General features: G+C 43.5%; 1 protein-coding gene across 3 annotated transcripts in view; it reads right to left on the bottom strand.

Annotated features, from left to right (window-relative positions):
* Positions 1–6,867: 6,867 nt before the first annotated feature.
* UBASH3B (ubiquitin associated and SH3 domain containing B) overlaps positions 6,868–23,002 on the bottom strand; it is a 136,277-nt gene continuing 120,142 nt past the window's right edge. Inside the window, exons 12-15 of one of the 3 annotated variants that reach the window (XR_014793557.1) lie at positions 15,497–15,603; positions 13,879–14,006; positions 7,224–12,485; positions 6,868–7,184 (exon numbers count right to left, since the gene is read on the bottom strand). Coding sequence is in view for 2 of the 3 variants with exons in the window: in XM_084868432.1 (XP_084724558.1) it covers positions 12,348–12,485; positions 13,879–14,006; positions 15,497–15,603 (373 nt within the window). In the remaining variant the exon portion in view is untranslated. Of the gene's footprint in view, positions 12,486–13,878; positions 14,007–15,496; positions 15,604–23,002 lie in introns of all 3 variants that reach the window. The other 2 variants (XM_084868432.1, XM_084868433.1) reach the window with 2 other exon arrangements.

The raw sequence follows: 23,002 nt of genomic DNA, 5'->3' as shown, positions 1-23,002 counted from the left end.
CTGTGAATATGGAAGGGATCTCTAAAAAGCAGATGATCTGACACAAAAGGACAGCCTAAAATTTTTAAAAGTGTGCCGGTTGCTTAGACCCAAGGAGGAAATGAGGACTGCGCAGACTTGCGTGCAGCCCCATTGTTCTCACACTTGGGCTTTTTCCTCTTAAAATCCTTGCTTATGATTACTAAGCCCAATACATAGGATCACCCAGTTGGGGACACCATGGGAGACTGCAGGGGAAAGTTGTTTTTCTGTAACCTGGGGATCAGGGCAGGGAGTGACCATTGGAGAGCCAGATCTTGGGCAGCCCACTCCCACAAACCGGTATTAAGTGCCACAGGGAAAGCAGGATCTAAGCACAGGTTAGAGAGGCCATATAGACTTGGAAGTCAATCCAGAAACATTACTACCAAGGGGCTGAATTATGTAAAAAATTGACTCTTGTATAATCAATAAAGGAATACAAGAAATTAAGGCACTGCCTGCTTAAAAATCAGGACTGGTTTACAACACTGAGGTGCAGGGGAACACAGGGAAGTGCAATATTGTCTTAACTGGGAAACAGGCGTGCCAAACAGAACAGTAGAGGAAGAGAATGACCTTCATTATTGCACTTTTTTTTTTCATCTTTTACTTAATAAACTAATTTTTTTAAATTTTTTCCTCACTTAATTTTACCATTTTAATTATTAGTTTTATTTTCAATCAGTATTATTACTACTACTATTTTTTTAAGTGTCATTTTATTTTACTTTTGGATTAGTGTTCTACATTCTATTTTACTTTTGGATTAGTGTTCTACATTCTATTTTACTTTTAGATTAGTGTTCTACATTCTATTTTCATCTTTTCTTTAGCATTGTCATACTCTATCTCAACTCTACCTTTATGCTAACACTCTCTTTCTAACTTTTCATCTTTTGGTGTACTGTTTCTCTTACCATTTTCCTGCTTTAGATTTTCCCTATTCTTTCTGTTTACCCCTTGTTAAAATTTTACCCTACTTATATATCTAACTTCCAATCCCCTGCTCCAGGTCCATACACAACTCTCTCTTCTCTGTCTTCATTATCCAAAAAATTGTTTCTCTCTGTCCCTTTGTTGTTGTTTGGTTGAATGTTGATTATATCAATTTTTTATGCTTTCTTGTGAGATTGTTTTGCTTATTCTTTTTTTTGTTTGTTTGCTTTGTTTTTGTTTGTTTGTTTGCTTCTGTTTTCCCTCACCTTTCTTGATATTAGTTATTGTTTGTAGTTTGTATTAATCTCCAGGTACATTTTGCTAGCATTTGCTGGAATTAGTGGCTGTTCTATTGGAGTTTTCATCATATATATATAGTTTTTTCCCCTTTTCTTTCTTAGTCTTTTTCTTTTCTCTCTTACTTTTTTTCATTTCCCCAATTTCATTTTGGCACTCCTTTTTTCCTTTCTTTCTTTTTCCTCTTCTTCTTTCTATCATATCCCCTAATTTGCTTTTCTCTGGTGGTCACCTTTATTGACAGTTATTAATATCGTGAATACATTTCTGTTCAGTACCTGGTTGTGTTGTGTTCTGTGATATTAAATCAAAACAGAATAGAGAGAACTATGTAACCAGACACCCAGAGAAGAGATATCATGGGGAGACAAAAAAGACAAAGAAACAGCCTTCATGAGAAAGAAAAGCAGGCATCACCAGAAAATGAAGTAAATGAAATAGAGGCAAGCAACCTATCAGAGAAAGAATTCAGAGAAATGATCAGAAGGTGGCTGAAAAGAATGGTGGACAAATTCGACAATATGAATAAGAACCAAGAGGAAATGAAGAAAAATCAAGGAAAAAATGAAAAATTACATCGCTGCCGTAAAGAACTCAATAGAAAGAATCAAGAATAGACTAGAAGAAGCAGAGGACTCCATCAGTGAGCTAGAAGACAAGGTAGGAAAAAATACCCAAGTAGAGCAGCTTCCAGAAAAAAATTAAAAAACAGGAGGAGAGCCTAAGAGAACTATGGGACAACATGAAACAAAACAGCAGCTGCATAATAAGAGGAGGAAACTGAGCAAGGAATAGAAAACCTGTTTGAAAAAATAATAACAGAAAACTTCCCAGATATAGGGAAGACAAAACCCACATAAATCCAAGATGTTTACAGAGTCCCAAGCAAAATGAACCTCAAAAGACTGAAGCCAAGGCACATTATAATTGAATTGGCAAACACCAACAACAAAGTAAGAATCTTAAAAGTGACAAGAGAGAGGCAGAAAGTTACATACAAAGGAACCCCCATCAGACTAGCAACTGATTTCTCAACAGAAACTCATCAGGCCAGAAGGGAATGGAATTAAATATACAAAGTCATGCAAAGGAAGGGTCTGAATCCAAGAATACTGTACCCAGCAAGACTATCAATCAAAATTGAAGGTGAAATCAGGAGCTTCACAGAAAAAAAGGACTAAAGGAATTTATTTCTACCAAACCAGCACTGCAAGAAATGATAAAGAGTCTGCTGAAAAAAGAAAGAAAGAAAGAAAGAAAGGAAGGAAGGAAGGAAGGAAGGAAGGAAGGAAGGAAGGAAGGAAGGAAGGAAAAAGAAAAGAAAAGAGAAGAAAAGAAAAGAAAAAAAGAAAAGAAAAGAAAAATAGAAAGTGAAGAAGGAACATGGGTAAAGAATAAAAATGATGACAGATAAGTACCTATCAGTAATAACTTTAAATGTAAATGGATTAAATGCCCCAATCAAAAGACACAGGGTAACGGACTGGATAAGAAAACAAGACCCATATATCTGCTGTCTACAAGAAACCCACCTCATAAAAAAAGATTCACACAGACTGAGGGTGAAGGGATGGAAAAAGGTTTTCCAGGTGAATGAAAACGAAAAAAACGCTGGGGTAGCAATACTTATATCTGACGAATTAGAACTCAAAGTGAAGGACATAACAAGAGATAAGGAAGGCCACTTCATAATACTAAAGGGAACAATCCAACAAGAAGAAATAACTCAGGCAAAATATATGTACCCAATACAGCAGCACCCAAATACATTAAAACAACAACAACAACAACAACAACAACAAAAACTCCTGGATGATATCAAGGGAGAGATTGACAACAATACACTTATAGCAGGAGACTTTAATACCCCAATATCACCAGTGGACAAATCCTCTAAACAAAAAAATCAGCAAAGAAATAATAATTCTAAATGACTCACTAGACCAGATGGAATTAATTGACATTTTCAGAATATTTCACCCAAAAACCACAAAATATAAATTCTTCTCAAGTGCACATGGGTCATTTTCAAAGATAGACCATATTCTGGGACATAGGCGAAGTCTCTTCAAATTGAAGAAGATAGAAATCATTTCAAGCATCTTCTCAGATCATAGTGGCATAAAACTGAAAATCAACTACAATAAAAATAATCCAAAAAAAATCAAACACATGGAGACTAAACAGCATTCTATTAAACATGACTGGGTTACCAGAGAGATCAAGGAAGAAATAAAAAAACATCTTGGCAACAAATGACAATGAAAACACAACAATCCAAAATCTATGGATCTATGGATCGCAGCAAAACCAGTCTTGAGAGGGAAGTTCATAGCTCTACAGCAAAAAAAAAAAAAAAAAAAAAAAAAAAAAAAAAAAAAGGTAATAAATTACTTAGCCATAAAACTCAAAACTCAAAGAGGTAAAAAAAGAGCAACATGAAAAGCCCAGTGTAAGCAGAAGGAAGGAAATAATAAAGAGAAGCGAAGATAAAAGACATAGAGACCAAAGAAACAATACAAAAGATCAACAAAACTAAGAGCTGGCTCTTTGAAAGGATAAACAAGATTGATGAACCTCTAGCCAGGCTCACCAAGAAACAAAGAGAGAACCCAAATAAACAAAATCAGAAATGAAAGAGATGAAATAACAACAGACCCCGTCAGTCCCATTTACCATTGCACCAAAGGACTGTTACAAAATACTCGAACAACTCTATTCCAACAAACTGGACAACCTGGAGGAAATAGACAGATTCCTGGAAAAATATAACCATCCAAAACTCAATCAGGAAGAATCTAAACAGCTCAATAGGCCAGTAACTATGAAAGAAATTGAAGCACTCATCAAAAAGCTTCTAGCAAACAAAAGCCCAGGGCCAGTTGGCTTCACAGGGGAGTTTTACCAAACATTAAAGGAAGAACTAAAAGCCTATCCTCCTCAGACTATTCAAAAAAATTCGAGAGGAAGGAACACTTCCAAGCTCATTCTATGAAGCCAGCATTACCCTAATACCAAAACCAGATAAAGACAACACGATGAAAGAGAATTACAGGCCAATATTCCTTATGAACATAGATGCCAAAATCCTCAACAAAATTCTAGCATATCTGATTTTTTTTACATCAGAAAGTTCATACACCATTACCAAGTAGGATTTATCCCAGGAATGCAAGGATGGTACAATATCTGCAAATCAATAAATGTGATATATCACATAAACAAATTGAGAGATAGAAATCACATAGACATATGAGTTGATGCATAAAAAGCATTTAACAAAATCCTACACCCTTTGTTGATAAAAATTCTCAGCAAGGTGGGAATACAAGGATCAAACCTCAACATAATAAAAGTTATATATGATAAAGCCACAGCTAACATTATACTCAATGGGCAAAAACTAAAACCATTTCCCCTAAAAATAGGAACAAGACAGGATGCCCACTCTCACCACTCCTGTTTGACATAGTATTAGAAGTACTAGACATTGTGATCAGAAAACAAGAAAAAATAAATGGCATCCAAATTGAAAAAGAAGAAGTGAAACTGTTCTTATTTGCAAATGACAAGATATTGTACATAAAAATATGAAAAGACTCCATCAAAAAACTAATAGATTTAATAAATGAATTTGGCAATGTAGCAGGATACAAAATTAATGTCAATAAATCTATGGCATTTCTATATACCAATAGTGAACTTACAGAAAGAGAGACTAAAAAAGCAATCCCATTTATCATAGCACCAAAGAAATTAAGATACCTAGAAATAAACTTAACTAAGGAGGTAAAAAACCTATACGTGGAAAGCTACAACACACTGATAAAAAGAGAGAGAGGAAGACATAAACAGATGGAAGAAGATACAATGTTCATAGATTGGGAGAATCAACATCATTAAAATATCCATACTACCCAAAGCAGTCTATAGATTCAATGTACTCCCCATTAAAATACCAATGGCATATTTCACAGACCTAGAAAGAACTCTCCAAAAATTCATCTGGAATAAAAAAAGACACCAAATAGCCACAGCAATCCTGAGAAATGAGAATAAAGTAGGAAGATTCCCAATACAAGATTTCAAGCTGTATTACAAAGTCACTGTTCTCAAAACAGCCTGGCACTGGCACAAGAACAGACGTATAGACCAGTGAATAGAATAGACAATCCAAATATCGACCCAAACCACTATGCTCAATTAATATTTGACAAAGGAGACATGAACATACAATGGAGTCAAGACAGTCTCTTCAATAAATGGTGTTGAAAAAATTGGACAGATACATGCAAAAAAAAATGAAACTAGATCACCAACTTACACCATTCACAAAAAAATAAACTCAAAATAGATACAGGACTTAAACATAAGATGAGAAATCATAAAAATACTAGAGGAATCTACAGGCAGCAAAATCTCAGACATATTCTGAAAGAACTTTTTCACTGATACTGCTCCTACGGCAATGGAAGCTAAAGAGAAATAAACAAATGGGACTACATCAAAATAAAAAGCTTTTTCACAACAAAAGAAACCATCAGCAAAACAAGAAAGCCCACTGTATGGGAGAACATATTTGCAAATGTTATCACTGATAAAAGTTTAATCTCCAACATCTACAGGCAACTTATACGACTTAATAAAAGGAAGATAAATGATCAATTAAAAAAATGGGCAACGAACCTAAGTAGAATCCTTTTGAAAGAAGACAGAAGGAAGGCCAAGAGACACATGAAAACATGCTCAAAGTAACTAATTATCCGAGAGATGCAAATCAAAATGACAATGCGGTACCATCTCACACCTGTCAGAATGGCTATCATTAACAAACCAATAAAAAACAAGTGTTGGCAAAGATGTGGAGAAAAAGGAACCCTCGTGCACTGCTGGTGGGAATGCAGACTGGTGCAGTCACTGTGGAGAATAGTATGGAGTTTCCTCAAGAAACTAAAAATGAACTCTCATTTGACTCAGTAATCTCACTCCTAGGAATATATCCTAAGAAACTAGAAACACCAATCAGAAAGGATATATGCACCCCTATGTTCATAGCAGCACAATCTACAATAGCTAAGATTTGGAAACAGTGTAGGTGCCCATTAGCAGATGACTGTATCAGAAAACTATGGTACATCTACACAATGGAATACTATGCTGACATACAAAAGAAGGAATTTTTATCATTTGCAGTAACCTGGATGGAACTGGAGAAAAACATGCTAAGTGAAATAAACCAGTCAATGAAAGAAAAACACCACATGATCTCACTCATTTATGGATAATAAAGAACATTATAAACTGATGAACAAAAAGATAGATACAGAGGCAATAAAGCATTAGACTGTCAAATTACAGCGGGAAGGTTAGGGAGAGGTGTGGGAGATAAGAGATCAACCGAAGAACTTGTATGCATGCATATAAGCATAACCAATGGACACAAAACACTGGGGAGCGGGGGGAGTGAGGGCATGTATGGGAGTGGGGTGGGGGGGGTGGAGCAATGGTAAGATATGTACACATATAATACCTTAATTTAAAAATGGAAAAAAAGAGAGAAATGAAAAAAAAAAAGTAAAGATAACCTTTTTAAAAAATAAGAAACATTCAAACCTGTGAAGAATTTTTGTGAGTTTATTTGAGCCAAACTGTCAATAATTGTCTGGAAGCAGAATCTCAACATACTTGGACAATGCTCTGGAGAATGGCAGTTTTTCACCTTGTTTTATACATTTCAATCAAAGGAGGAGAGGTAGGTGGGTTATAAGAAATCCATTGGTGATAGATTAGAGGCGAGAGAAAGCAAAGCAGGGAAACCTCTGAGATTGGATAAAAAGTAAAATGATAGACAGGTACCTCTTTTGCTTAGGTGGGTGCAGGACAGTTTAACAGTCACCAATGAAGTCATTAGCAATGAGGGGATGTGTGGTCTCCACTGAGCAGTGCAGACATAGGGACATCACTTTCACATTCCAGTATGTTATCGCAGATGTAAAGACAATCGGCTCAGTTAAGGTAAAGGTGATCTTGTCTGGGAAGATGCCGGTCTAGGACATGACTACCCACCATCACTGCTTTTAGTTAAAGTTTTCCTTCCAGACCATCCTCTGTGGTTGCTGCAGGTCTCTGAGTGTGTAAGGCGGCCCTGCAGGCCCCCCTGAGCGGGTGAGGTTTGGTGTGTGGTCCCTCTCGTCCACACCTCCTCAGGATGTTCACCTGCCAGAGTAGGATCTGGTTGTGTCCATGAAAACTGGCATCACTTCCTGGGCATACATTTTCCTACGTGGTTTATTTAAAATCTACTTGCTTAACATATCATTATGTTAAAAATTGGGTCTACATAAAGATTAACAACTAATATTGGAACAATTGTAACAGTATAGGGTAACAACAGTCACGTGAATGTGAAAACTGGGGTCTGTGGCTGTGGGTAGCATGGAGCCTGCTGGGGCTGGATTTCCTTTCTCTTACCCACACTCTCACACGGGGACGGCTCCCGAGCACCTCCTGCATGGGCAGCAGTGGGGCCAGACACTCCCATGTGGGCAGAGGAAGCGTTTTGGTGCTTGCCTTCCACCCGGGAATGGGTTTCCATCTCTTCAGCCTGAGGACTCACAGGGACACCCCTTCTGAAGGGACCAGGCCCAGTGCTGCCCAGCATCCTCCATCTCCATCAGCAGCCGGTGGCCCTTGGCCCTCACACTCTCGATGGACGTTTACCAGACAATAGTGACCACAGTGACAGCTGGACACGTGACAGAGCACAGACCACTCGGAATTTAATACGAGGCCGCTCTGGATTGGCCGAGGACAGCCTCTTCTATTAGAGCAGCTGCGGGCCACGGTGAGGGCGATGCCCGCGGGGCGGAGTGTGCTGGCGGAGGGCTGTGGGGAGCCCAGCCAGGAGCACGCAGGTGCCACAGGCACTCGAGAGGAACTTGCCGATGCAGTTGGTGTGGCTTCTTTTTCACAGAGACCTCCTCCTCCCCATAAGCACAAGATTAGCACAGGAAAGCAGCCCTGTGAGTGAGGAAGAAGCCAATACACCTCTGAGAGCGGGGATGCAGACTGGCCTGTGCATCACCAGAGCACACGGCTGTTCGCACCTGGATGGCGATCCGAGAGCCAGCACACGCTCCCCGGGCATCCTGCACGGCACCCCAGAACAGCAGCTGCAAAGTCGCATCTTCTAGGAGTGATGGCAGCTACGTGGCGCCAGGTCACACATTTATAAGAACTAGTTGTATATTAAGTTTGACTGCTCATCATTTTAATTTTAAACCTACATACACTAAGCGTAATTTGCATGTACTTAAAACTCGTTATTTCTTCTATATTATAGAGGCAGTGCTTTTCCTTCCCGTGCTTTTTCATAATGGCTTTCCTGGGAAATTCAATATGTTGAAGTGTTAAAGAGAAACAAATCTCATCTTAATCCCGTCTTTAAAGATGAAGAGCATCTTCCAGCACTAAGGAAACATCCCCCTTCACCTTTGTAAAGTGAATATTAACCTAAATAGATGCTAACTCGCTCCTTCCCCAGCCTGCTAGGCCAGTCTGGTCCCTCCTGGCGGGCCAGCGCGCGCCTCTGGTTCTCACAGGGGCAGGACTACAATTTAAAAGCAAACAGCCCTCCAAGCACCGGCGGGAACAGTGAGCTGTGACGGAGCCTGTGAGAGTCAAAGGCAGCTCATCCGCATGCTCACACACACATTGGAGTAAATCCAGAAGAGCACTCAGTGACACCTTCCAGCTGAACGCTGGGCGACAGCGGCCAAGCTACAAGGAGAACCTCCCATCTCACCGCATGGACGCTTCCTCAGACAGGACTCCAGGCGCGTGCGAGAGGAGGCTTTGTTGATATAAATGCACTGCGAGGAAGACCACAATGGCAGTGCCGAACTCAGCTGGAGGGCAATCGGGACGCACTCCACATACCACTGACAGAAGGGCCAGGTCAGCCTACCAGGCAAGGAAATTAACAACACTGACTTACCAGACTGACTTCACTCTAGAAAATATTATTTTTATTTATTTTTTGCAAAATCAGCTTTCAAATATAAGGTTATTTTAAAATAATTCTTTGGTTGCAGTATTATTCAAACAAAAAGTAGAACCTGCTGGAAGCCCTGCACTACAGGGTGAAAATACCTCCCTCTTTCAGCCACAGTGGCCATTTAATCAGCCATCAGAGTCTATGAATCTGGATGTCATGGAAACACATATCAGGAACTGCAGGCTGGGGTGAAGCTGTAAGGCCCTGGCTACCAACCATCAGGAAATGAAACTCAGTTTCTGCATTAAATCACTCCAGCCCACCAGGAGAGATGTAGCTTTTAAGTCACGGAAACCAAGAGCCACTCATGCATGATCCTGGGGTATTACTAGAGCAAAATGCTGCAGACTTTCAAGCCTAGATCAAATCCGTTAGTTAATTCACCTGTTTGTCTCCAGTAACTTTCTACACGAAAAGAAACGATTCCTTCCGCACGAGCCATTGGGTTTTGATCTGCATTCCCTCTCCCTCCTTCTCCTGGCCCCCAACCTCCTCCATCAGCATCCGTTCTTCAGGAGCATCAGCCGAGATAAAAATAACCAGCCTGCACTTCAGGTTGTAATATTAACCCAGAATTTTGGGATGAATATGAAATCATGTTTCTTTTAATACACATACATTCAACATGATTTCCAAAGAATTTCTCATTTGGAGTTTAAGTTTGGTTGCTTAAATAGATAAGTGTGAAAGGAGAATTCAATGTGAATTCAGATTTTCAGGCCGTTTTGAAAAACAATCTGGATAATTAAAACAGAGGAATGAACTCTTTGTTTACACAGTGTTTCCCACCTGAATTATTCAGAAAATGATTCCAGTCTCTGCCCCCTTTCGCTCAAGGCTCTGTGCACACTGGACCAGGGGCAATGGATTGCAGTGCATCCTGGAACTAATGCCACCAGAGGGCAGGGGAGGAGAGCCCGCTTGGAACGTGGTTCTGTGTGGGTGCAGACACAGCCCAGAACATGCTGCCATTGTCCAGGAACCCGCACGGCGGATTCAGGCGTTGTCCTGGGCACTGAGGCCATGGGAATGTGTGCGGCGCCTAAAGCACAATGTGCCAGCAAGTCTGACCGAGCAGTGGCTCACGTCCTCATGGATAAAGGAATGCGTGGCCGGCCAGTGCAGCTCCATGGCTAAGTGTCGACCGGGCACCAAGAGGCCAGCGGTTCCATTTGATTCCTGGTCAGGGCACATGCCCGGGCTGTGGGCTCCATCCCCAGTAGGGGGCATACTAGGGGTGGGTGCTGGGGGCAGCAGTTCCATGTTGATGTTTCTCTCATTGATATTTTTTCTCTCTCTCCCTTTCTCTCTCTAAAATCAATAAAAGCATATTTTAAAAAAAGAAAAATGAATGGCAGCTATCCTAGAGCCAGGATAAAAAAATAACCCTTTAGGGAGTATGTCACCATTTGAAGATTAAAACATTCATATTAACCACTGGGGTCAGCATAGAGTTACTTTCATATTCAGAAGCTGTTTGCACAATGCTAGAAATCAAGATTTGCTTCTTAAAATGTAAAATTCATGACACATTTCTTTAAGTGACTGTAAAACCCCTCTCTAATCCTCTGGCCGATCAGCACACATTCCCTTTGTTTCCAGGATCATCAAATTCCCAGGTCAAACGGCTCATGGACCTGTTTATACACCAGGCGTCATGCACCTGGGCTGGGGAGCATCCTCAGTGCTGCAGGAGCTACTGATTCGGTTTGCACTGATGTCCCTTTGGGTGGCTCCCATCCTCACACAGTGAGCTGCACCCACCTGGCCACTGTCTGCTGCCCGCAGCCCTCAGCGAGTCACACAACTGAACAGACTCTGATAACTGATGTTTTGGCTTGATTGTCTTTTTTTTTTCTTTTTTGTAAACTCCCTCTAAATCCAGCAAGTCTGAAGCGAAGCCACAAGGTGTGGTTCTCCTAACTGCATCTAAGTAGCCCTGTCTACATATTTAAAATTATCCTAGAAAAGCAAACAAAAATGACAGCTCGGGTAGCAGTGCAAGCATAACTGGCACCACTTAAACTAGGTCCCTGACTTGGTTTGCACATCCCTCGTGTGGCTGGTGCCTCTCAGCTGGCCTCGTATGACTGACGTGGACTGCATCTGAGTGATGACACCCTGCCCATGGGCATATTGCACAAGAATGAGCTTTTTCTCACTCAAATAATGTATGTCACACACAGCCTTTTAGAGCGTCAGCCTCCTTCACAGACTCAGGGCCCAAGGAGGAGCAGCTCGGCGATCAGAAGCTCTGGGCTCCTCGGTGGCAACACGGATCAGTCAGCCACTTCGTGGTTTTCAGTTCTTTGTTCCTACAACTGACTACTTCACACCTTATCTTATTCCTCCTGAGTGTCCACAAGTGCTTCAGAGAGCAAAAGTGCTTTGCCTGCCCTTTCACAGAGCGTGGCTCTGCACAGAGCGTGGCCGGGGCTCGGGGCGCTTGAGCCGGGTCCCTGCCACCCTCTGGGCAGCGTGGGAGCTGGCGGCCCTGGTGGCCATCTCGACGGCAGAAGTCGGAGTGTAAGCTCAGAACAGCTCTTTGCAGGGCCCGTCTGCTGATAACCTGAGAAGCCTTCAGCGTGGCGCTGCCTCCCGGGAACATGGAGCTAAGAGGACCTCCCACCACCACACGGGCAGCTCAGGTCCCTCCAGCGGGTGCTGGATGTGCTCCCTCCTCCGGCAACCCCCACGGCCGGCTCCTCCCTCCGGGAGCCTGGGGGGGGCGGCGGTCTGGGCCATGGAGGAAGGAAGGCTACAGCCTCTGCAGTAGCAGGTGCCTCGACGGAGGAAGACAAGTCCCAAAAGCCTTGCTAACCAAAAAGGAGTCCAGAGAGAATGAGCTTTATGTCTCAGCCAAGTTTTTTCCTATGCAAGTCTCCGTCACGGGCATTTTAAAGCATGAAAGGGAGTGGGCTAAGTTATTCTGCGCTGTTGCTGATAGCGTGGTGCAGACTTCTTCACGGTTACTAAACACACAGAAAATACGTCTCCCCAGGGCTTTCCAAAGCCTGTTTCCTTCCGCAGATGTGGCTCATTCTTGTAGCAAGGTCTCTCTCCAGTTGAAGCCCCCAGTGGGTCCATGGGTGAGAGGAAGGATGGGTGGGTCCCTCAGCTGCCAGATTCCAGTTTCTCCCAGTTCTTCACAGGAGCAAAACCCCAAGTACGGAATCTGAAGGAAGAGTGTAAAGAACAGGAAATAGCTTTAATGCTGCAACTTTTACCTAAACAGAGTAACTCAGGTGGCCCTTGAAATAAATACTCAGAGGAATTAATAGGGGCTTTGTAGACAAGCATCCCCCCAAAACCCAGAAGGAAAATGAAAAGGAAAAGGCTGGTAGGCTCGAGGGAAGAGCAGTCACCCTGCAAAAGGACCCATCAGAAGGGCTCATTAGATGTGAGCTCCTCCAGTGCGATGAACTGTCCACTGCAGGCTGCCCTGAGGTGTGGCAGGAAAGAGGACAGCACATGAAGCTGAGGTGCGGGGAGTCAATTCCTAATTTAAGAAATGTTTTTATCGATTTTTAGAGAGGTAGGAAGGGAGAGAGAGAGAGAAACATCAGTGGGAGAGAAACATCTATGGCTGCCTCCTGCATGCCCCAACAGGGATCAAGCCCGCAATCCGGGCAAGTGCTGTGATCCAGAATCAAACTGATGACCTCTTAGTGCAGGGGATGATGCTCAACCACTGACTGAGCCATGCAGGCCAGGCAATTCCTATTTCATAATTGCAAGTCAAGCTAAAAACAAAGCTTAAACATGTCTGAAACTATAGTTAGAGAATAGGAAAATTATTCAATTTTGGAAAAGCTGTTTGTCTGTCTCACCTGGCTTTATTTATTTATTTCCATGTGTATCTGCAACATTCAGAGGTGGAACTGGTCCTTCCTTACTGCAGGGCTTATGGCTTTTAGAAGCTTATTTTTGTGTGTGTGTCTAGAGTTGCACTATAAACAAGACAAAAATCTCTGCCCTCAAGCCGCTTACAGAGCAATGGGAAGGACAGATGCATAAATAAGCTTTTAAAAACACGAGAAAAGAATTGCAATGGAGTTTGAACCAGGTTCTCTGGGGTTTAGAGGGTACATCTGAGTGTCCTGGAAGGAAATGACGGGGGCAGAGGGGGGTGATGGCATGAAAAGGAGGAGTCAGCCAGCCTCCTGGGCTCTGTCTCCCTGCCCTCTCTTGGGCTTGCCCTCAGCCTGACAGTTTAAATCACTACTGCCCATGGCCTCCCAGCCAGGCCCTCTCAGCCGAGCTGGCAGATGCCACTGGCTCACTCACCGTTATTCCTTCCACCCACAGCCCCTCAGGGGAAACCAGACAGTCTGCTTAGACTTAGCTACGTCCTACATTTTAGCTCAGAAACTAGAACTAGGTCAAACAGTTCTTCTTCTCTCATACAAGACCCACTAAAGTACCTTACACAGGTTACCACCACTCAGTAATCTTGGTGAGAGAGTCAATAAATGCATCTCCCAGCTCAGAAAACTCAGCTTCCGGCAGTCACTGAATGGCTCTAAAATCGCTAGGGCCACAGGCTCTGAAATGCAAGCATAGATTACCTTTCGGACCATTTGTACAAAGTCCTTGGAGTTCTGAGGTGACAGGCCCTGAAGCTGGCAGGTACATGCTTCCAGAGAAGATGCATGGGCCACAATCAAGATGTTATTTCCTGGGGGGAAAGCAAGAACTGGGAAGACCATTTTTATCAAGACACACGCAAACATTGTGGACACTGGAAGCCAAGCCTGGGCAGGGGCAGGCATTCTCCAGGACACAACTTGGCCAAGCAATATTTCAGAAATACTTAGTCTTGTGAAGGCAACCTAGTATCATTTTATAGACACTTCAATCGTGAAATAACTATAGATTCATAGGAGGTTACAGATGTAGTTTACACACACATCAAATAACCTTTACACAACATGGGTTTGAATTGTGCAGATCCACTTATGTGCAGGTTTTTCATTAGATGCTGTGCATGATGTTCTTAGTAACATTCTTTTTTTGTAGCTCACTTTACTGTAAGAATAGTACTCATACATAAACAAACAAGTATGTGTTAACCAAAGGCTCAGTAAGGCTTCCAGTCAACAGTGGCAATTAGTAAAGCTTTGGGGGATCCCCAGCTGCCTGGAGGCCGGCAGCCCTAACCCTGCGTTATTCAAGGGTGAACTTTTCATGCCATAGGCATCATGTTATACCTAAGTATGTGCACACTAACATATATTTACATATTGTGTGGTATGTATATAAACTATGTATGCTACACATGGACGCGCACACACAGGCAGTGAAGTCCATGCAGCCTCCACAGGCAGCTTCTTGCCTGACTGCTCCACTTTCCCGGCCAGGAAATGCACATGGCCCAATACACATCGCTCACTTAGTCACACCAGGTGGGCCCAGTTCCATCACGCGCAACGAAACATACAGCCCCCGCCTCCCACCCCGACCCAGTGGTTTCATTAAATACTGTGAGTGTGTTTTCCACGTGGCCACACTGAGACCTTCTGGTTGAGAACATGCTGAGTCTCTTAGTGGGAAGGAGGTGAGCGAAAACTGAAAGGGGGAATCACTCATAATACTGCTGACGAGGGATATCCCTTGTTAACATTTTGGTGTGTGTAATTCCAGTCTTTGCTCTGTAAAGATTCGTATTTTAACTTGAATGATGAGAATGTATATACTCTTGTGTAACCTGCCTTATTTTGACTAAACATTTTACAGTGAACAACTTTTACATATCACTAAATATTTGAGTTCAGTATTTATAAAATTCAATAGCAAACAGATTTGAGTCTAACAGAACACTCCTTGGCTGGGGGCAGCAGTGCATTTCCATAGGGATATTTGTGTGGGGTGTTTACCTACCCAGGTCAAATTATAGGAAAAACAGTGGTTTGCTAAAGAACTTCTAGAAACTGTACTGGGGAACCTCCTCCATCACAGAGTGCAAGAAATATCTAAGTTACTTCACATTAAAACTGAGTCTTGTACATTCACATGGAATGCTTACCGTTTCAAGTATTCAAGGGAATGTTACAAACTTAACATGAAAGCATACACAAGAGTCTGGAAATATTTATTAAGCAAGTTAAAACATCTTGACTAGCCTATTAACCATGATGGAGAAACGGTCACATGTTTAAATATGGCGTCCAAAATAGCACCGCTTACCTTTACTTTTACATTCACTTATTATTTCTTTTGTTACTTGGAAACTTCTGCTGATGTAAGTGTCATAGGATTCTGAAACCACTAATTTGCTGACTGGAATGTGAGGTCTGTAATAGAAAATGAACAAAGGCAATAAAACATTTTGCTCCTAAGACAAAGAAATTGATATTACTCTTAAATTTTATTTCAAGACCCTTTTAATGTTCCCATAATTCTGTTTATCCATTTCCCTAGAAGGGAAGGGGTAAAGTACTCCCACGCTTAGACATGGGGTTGAAATGTACACAATGTACAGAAATAAAGGCTCTGGGTGCACAGTGTCAGAGAGACCAGCTCAAAAGTGATTCAGTGCAGGCTTCACTTGTTACTAGTAAATGATTGATAAGCAGCCTTGGCCAGTTTTACTGACCATCAGTCCCAGGTCATATGGCCAAGAAAAAGTAAAGTGGAGGTTAGATCTTATTACCTATTCAGAGCACCAGGTATTTCCAATTTTTCATAGCCTTACAAATAACCCTCAACGATAGGTTTTATTTCTTAAAATGTTGTTCCAGCTTTATCCTATCCATTAAAAGAGTAATATGCAAATTGACCATACCTCCACCACACCCACCAGCCACGCCTGCCAGCCAATCAGAAGCAAATATGCAAATAAACTCAACCAAGATGGCTGCAGCCATTGCTTGGGTTTCCCTGGCAATGGAGGAAGTCAAGCTTTCCGCCTGCCCTTGCCAGCCTAGGGCTCCACTCAGTGCTACAAAGTTTCAATTATAGAAGGGAAACAAATTCCAATAGAAATGGCTGCAGCCTTGGAGCAAGCAGGAGGCTTGGCTCTGCTCCAGGCTACAAAGTTTCAATTATAGAAGATAAATAAACCCCAGATACCAGGGCCTCCACTTGGGTCACCAGAAGGTGTGGCTGGCCTGCAAACCACCACAGGCCCATCACCCAGGCCACCCCATACCCCAAGGGAACCCCCACCCTGATCTGGGACACCCTTTAGGCCCCCACCCATACACCAGGCCTCTATCCTATCTAATAAAAGAGTAATATGCAGATTGACCATCACTCCAACACACAAGATGGCTGCCCCATGTGATCAAAAATGGCTGCCCCCATTTGGACACAAGATGGCCACCACAAAATGGCCAGCAGGGGAGGGCAGTTGGGAGGGACCAGGCCTGCAAGGGATGGCAGTTGGGGGCAATCAAGCCACAGGAGAGAGCAATTAGGGGTGATCAGACTGGCAGAGGAGGGAAGTAGGGGGTGACCAGGCCTGCAGGGGAGGGCAGTTGGGTGGGAACCAGGCCCACAGGGTAGAGCAGTTAGGGGCAAGCAGGCTGGCATGGGGGCAGTTATGTATCAATCAGGCTGGCAGGGGAGTGGTTAGGGGGTAATCAGGCTGGCAGGCAGCAGTGGTTAGGGGTAATCAGGAAGGCAGGCAGGCAAGCAGTTGGGAGCCAGCAGTTCTGGATTGTGAGAGGGATCCCAGATTGGAGAGGGTGCAAGCTGGGTGAGGGACCCCCTCCTCACCCCCCCACCATGTACGAATTTTGTGCACAGGCCTCTGGTTGGGATATAATTGACATATAACATTGTATAATGTTAGGTGTATGACATGGTGATATAATACACATGCATTGAAAAATGATTTGCATGGTAGCCTTATCTAACATGTTCATCATGTAACATAATTACCATCTCTGTTTTTGTAGAGAGAATAATTAAGATGTACTCTTTTAGCAACTTTAAAGTACATAATATCTATTATTAACTACTAGAGGCCTGATGCATGAAAATTCATGCACTGTTGGGGAGGTCCCTCTGCCCCCTCTCACAGTCCAGGAGTCCTCAGGGGCAGGAGGTGACCCAGTGACCAGGGGAAGGCGATGCCCCCTCACACATCTGCTGCTGCCACTGCCAGCAGCACAAGCCTCGGCCAGCCCTGGTTACCTGAGCCTCGAGCAGCCCTGGGCAACTGGGCAGCCCCCATCCCAGGCTTGCCTGTGCCTTGGGCTGGCTCTGGGTGGCTGGAGGGCTTAGGGGACTGGGGGTCTCTGGAGGCAGGCCCTGGGTGGCTGGCAGGGCTGAGGTAACTAGGCGCCACCATCTTGTGGCTGTGGACACTGCCATCTTTGAGGGTATGATAGTCAATTAACATATTCCATCTTTATTGGCTGTGGGTGCCGCCATCTTTGTGAGAGTATGAGGATCAATTAGCATATTCCCTCTTTATTAGATAGGATAAGAACATTACAGCCACATACATTAGATCCCTGGAACGTTTTGATCTTGTAACTGGGAGTTTGTGCCCTTTGACCAACATCTCCTGTTTCCCCCCAGGCCTGGTAACCACTGCTCTAGTGTCTGTTTCTCTGAGTTTGGTTTTTGTAGATTCTACATAAATGATGTGTTTAGATGTTTCTGAGATCCTGTTTTCCTTTCCTTTGGCTATAGGCCAGAGGAGGATTGTTGGATCATCTCGTAGCCTATTTTTAATTTTTTCAGAAGTCTCCAATCTGTTGTCCATAGGTCAGGTACCACCCTATAAAAGGTTCCCTTTTCTTCACATTCTTGCCAAGAGAAGATAGCTTTTGCATTTTGATGATAAGCATTGAATAGGTGTGAGGTGATAACTCATTGTGGCTTTGATTTTCCTTTCATTGATGAGTGATGTTAAGCATCTTGTCTTGTTCTTGTGGACCATTTGTATGACTTCTTTGAAAAAATACCTATTCGGTCCTCCCTTCAATTTCATTTTTCAATTACAGTTTACATTTACGGTATTATTTGTATTATTTCAGGTACAGCGTAGTGGTTAGACAATCACATATTTTACAAAGTGGCCGCCTGATATTTCCTGGAACCTTCCTGGCATCGGACACAGCTATCACATGTTGTTGACTATATTCCCTGTGCTGTCTTACACCCCCAGGACTGCTCTGTACATACCAACTTGTACTTCCTGACCCTTCACCTTTTCACCCATCCCCCAACCCATCTCCCCTCTGGCAACCATGGTGGGTCTCCATGTCTATGCATCTGTTTCCGTTTTGTTTGTTCATTTATTCTGTTCTTCAGATTTCACATATAGGTGAAATTACATGGTATTTGTCTTTTTCTGACTGGCTTATTTTATTTAACATAATACTCTCTGGGTCCATCCATGCTGCCACAAATGGTAAGATTTCATTCTTTTTTTAAGGACAAGTCATATTCCAGAGAGGTCTGGGTGGTGCTCATGACTAGAGAGCGGACCTCTCCTTGCCTTGCCTCCTCCCACATCAACACTGGACACACATGTAAGGTCAGGGGTAAGTGGCTTCAATCTGTTTTCCTGTCGGGATTGACCTGTCATTTGGGCTTGGAGCCAGGCTCTGGGCTGATACTGTTCAGCAGGCCTCATGGAAATCCAGCGCTGGTCAGGACAAGTCCCGGGGACCAGGTTCCCTCGCCCCCTCTCCTCAGGGGACACCTGTCATGGAGGGGGGCTCCATCCCTTTTGGTGAACATTAGGGGGAGGCAGGGACGCCTTTCTTGGCCGTAACTTCATGGAAGCAGACCTTAAGCCACTGCCAGTCGCCATGGGGAATTGGCAGCCGACCATCCCTGCACCACACCCAGGCTGTCAACCTGAAAGCCTCAGACCCTGGAGTTCACGCAGGACTTCTGGCCTCAGTAATCGCTTTCAACTTCCAAACCCCAACCGACCTTGCCAGTCCCCGCAGGCAGGCAAGTGGTCTGAGGGCCTGTATGTCCAGGCTTTTCCACACTCACATCCTTCTCTCTGTGACAGCTGCTCCCCCTAACAGCTTTTCCTTCTCCACTGAGCCCTCAGAGGATCCCAAATCCTCCTCCTCCTTCACCACTTTGATCTCACCGACCATCCCCCCAACCCCCAGCTAAGACTCCTCAGGCAGCCTGAGAGCCCACCACCCTCCCCAGCGGATCCCACCGCCACCACCCCATCTCACACCCGCTCCGGAGCAGCTTTCAGCTCTCTTCCTCCCGATTCCTGCACTAGCCTTAAAGTGCTCCTTGGAGAGATTGCCGGTGCCAATCTGGCTTCATGCCCAGGGCCACGCAGATACCCTGGGCCAGAGATCTACCCCTGCCCTCCCAGTCAGAGCGGGTGTGTCCCTTATAGGGACCCACAATGGAACTATCAGGAATGGCAGGCAGGTCGCAGGTCTCAAGACCACACCATTCTCTGCCTAAAAGGACTGGGAAACGCAGCCCACAAAGCAGTTAATTATATAAAAAATTAGCAGGTCACCCAGGAATAGACATGGAAATCCAGCAGTCTTCCAGTCTCGCCTTACACAGGCTGAGAAAATATACCAGTGTTGCCCCAACCAGCCCAGAGGGGACAAACCCCTGAACGAGACCTTTTAATATATTTTATTGATTTTTTACAGAGAGGAAGGGAGAGAGATAGAAAGCTAGAAACGTCGATGAGAGAGAAATACCGACCAGCTGCCTCTTGCACACCCTCTACCGGGGATGTACCCGTAACCAAAGTATATGCCCCTGACCGGAATCGAACCTGGGACCTTTCAGTCCGCAGACCAACGCTCTACCACTGAGCCAAACCAGTTTCGCCCGAACGAGACCTTTTATTTATTTATTTATTTATTTTTAAAATATATTTTATTGATTTTGTACAGAGAGGAAGGGAGAGAGATAGCAAGTTAGAAACATCGATGAGAGAGAGTCATCGATCAGCTGCCTCTTGCACACCCCCCACTGGGGACGTGCCCGCAACCAAGGTACATGCCCTTGACTGGAATTGAACCCTGGACCCATCAGTCCCCAAGGCGACGCTCTATCCACTGAGCCAAACCAGTTTCGGCCGAACCAGACCTTTTAAACATGACATTTAGGGTCTTTAATAACAGAGACAAGGAGACCCAAATTCAAAAACAAAAGATGAGATCAGGCCAAGGCTGAAGCCTAAACGAAGGACTTCCAGCTCCTAGCCACCACTCTCATGAGTGCCGGTCCTCCAAGCAAGAGTGAATCAGGGCTAATCCTCCTCCGGGCCCTGCTTCAAATGCAACAAGAGAGGACACTGGGCCAAGTCCTGCCTAAACTGGAGACCCTCGCCTGAGTCCTGCCCAAGGTGCAGGAGGGAAGGCCACTGGAAATCAAACTGTAGTCTGGCCCCTCCATGTCGGACCTCAGCATGGCCTCCCTCTGGATCCCGTTTGGCGCTCCCAGATCCCCTGGGACTGGCCACCGAAGACTGAAGCTGCCCAGGCCCCGACAGGACCCCACAGGCTTACATCACCAGGACAGAGCCTTGGAGAACCGCTGTGGTGGCAGGTAAGCCCCCCTCCTTTCTAATTAACACTGGGGTCACTGCCCTCTCCAAATTCTCTGGGACCCTTGTCCCCTCCTCAGTCTCTATATGGTTGACAGATCAGTCTCACAGTCAGCAGCCACCTCACCTCTATACCGCACCTTACTAAATCCCCCCTTATCTTCTCTTCTTGCCCGACTGAAACAGTACAGACATCCCCTCATAAAGCCCCGCTGTCCCAAACGACAGTCACCTACTTCAGTTTCACTCTCACCCCATAAAGCCATGCTGTTCTTCAGTCTGTAAACGCCTTGTCTCCTCCCTCACTGTCCCCTCCACTAAGCAAGAAATACTCTCCTTTCTCAGGCTCACTAGGTACTCTCACCTCTGAGTTCCCATCTTCAGTTTTCTTGCAAAGCTCCACTATATCATGACATGGCAAAGGGACTGAGCCTTTAAATCCCAAGACCAACATTCTCACCCCATTAATGCTCTGACCTCTGTGCATTCACACACACACACACACACACACACACACACACACACACATACACACACACACTCACACACGCCTTTTTCCAAAGAACAACTTTCTTTACTACAAAAGTACACTTACTTAATAGTCTGGCTATTGTAAGAAGCTGAGCTCATTATCACCCAGACCTTAGCATGTTATCTCTAAGGAAAATGTGGCAGTTTTAAATCCAAGTGGCTAGAGGCCTGGGAACAGACTGCTAGGACTACTCCCTTCTCCCCCTGCCTTTTCTCCATCCTCATTTCCTATACATAATTTTCCAAAGTCTTTGGAAACTCTGAAACTTTGGAACATTGCTAGATTAAATCATAAACATCTAAAATATTCCAACAAGTTATAAATTCACTTGATTTTAGCTTTTTTTATTAATATATTTTGTTGATTTTTTTTACAGAGAGGAGAGAGAGGAATAGAGAGTTAGAAACATTGATGAGAGGGAATCATCAATCAGCTGCCTCTTGCACACTCCTCACTGGGGATGTGCCTGCAACCAAGGTGCATGCTCTTGCCCAGAATCGAACCCGGGACCTTTCAGTCCGCAAGCATGTTTTCATATGCCTCTTGGCCTTCCTTCTGTCTTCTTTTAAAAAGTATCTATTTGTTGACCATTTTTTGATTGGGCTGTTCATTTTCCTTTTGTTAAGATGTATAAATTCCCTGTAAATGTTGGAGATTAAGCCCTTATTGGTGATAACATTGGCAAATAAGTTCTCCCATGCAGTGGGCTTTCTTGTTTTGTTGATGGTTCTTTTGCTGTGAAAAAGCTTTTTATTTTGGTGTTTATTAGTTTATTTTCTCTTTAGTTTCCATTGCCCTAGGAGCAGTATCAGTGAAGAAGTTGCTTCGGCATGTCTGATATTTTGCTGCCTGTGGATTCCTCTAGTATTTTTATGGTTTCTTATGTTTAAGTCCTGTATCCATTTTGAGTTTATTTTTGTGTATGGTGTAAGTTGGTGATGTAGTTTCATTTTTTTTTTTTTTTTTGCATGTATCTGTTCTATTTTCCCAACACCGTTTATTGAAGACTGTCTTGACTCCATTGTATGTTCATGCCTCCTTTGTCAAATATTAATTGAGCACAGTAGCTTGGGTCAATTTCTAGGTTCTCTATTCTATTCCATTGATCTATATGTCTGTTCTTGTGCCAGTACCAGGCTGTTTTGAGAACAGTGGCTTTGTAATACAGCATGATAATCTGGTATTGAGATCCCACCTACTTTGTTCTCCTTTCATAGGATTGCTGAAGCTATTCAGGGTCTTTTTTTTTTTTTTTTTTTAAATTCCAGATGAATTTTTGGAAAGTTCGTCCTAGGTCTGTGAAATATGCCATTGATATTTTAATGGGGAGTGCATTGAATCTATAGATTGCTTTGGATAGTATGGACATTTTAATTATGTTGATTCTCCCAATCCATGAACATGGTATGTTCTTCCATCTGTTTATGTCTTCGTCTATCTCTTTTTTCAGTATCCTGTAGTTTTCCATGTATAGGTCTTTTATCTCCTTAGTTAAGTTTATTCCTAGGTATCTTAATTTTTTTGTGTGTGTGCGATGGTAAATGGGATTTTTTTTTTTAATCTCTCTTTCTCTAGGTTCATTATTGGTGTATAGAAATGCTACATTACCAAATTCATTTATTAAGTCTAATAAGTTTTGATGGAGTCTTTA

Source organism: Pipistrellus hanaki, assembly GCF_964339955.1.
Source record: "Pipistrellus hanaki genome assembly, chromosome: 19".
In the NCBI taxonomy this organism is placed as follows: domain Eukaryota; kingdom Metazoa; phylum Chordata; class Mammalia; order Chiroptera; family Vespertilionidae; genus Pipistrellus; species Pipistrellus hanaki.
The sequence above is the reverse complement of the archived record's forward strand: the minus strand, read 5'-3'. Positions and strand labels throughout refer to the sequence as shown.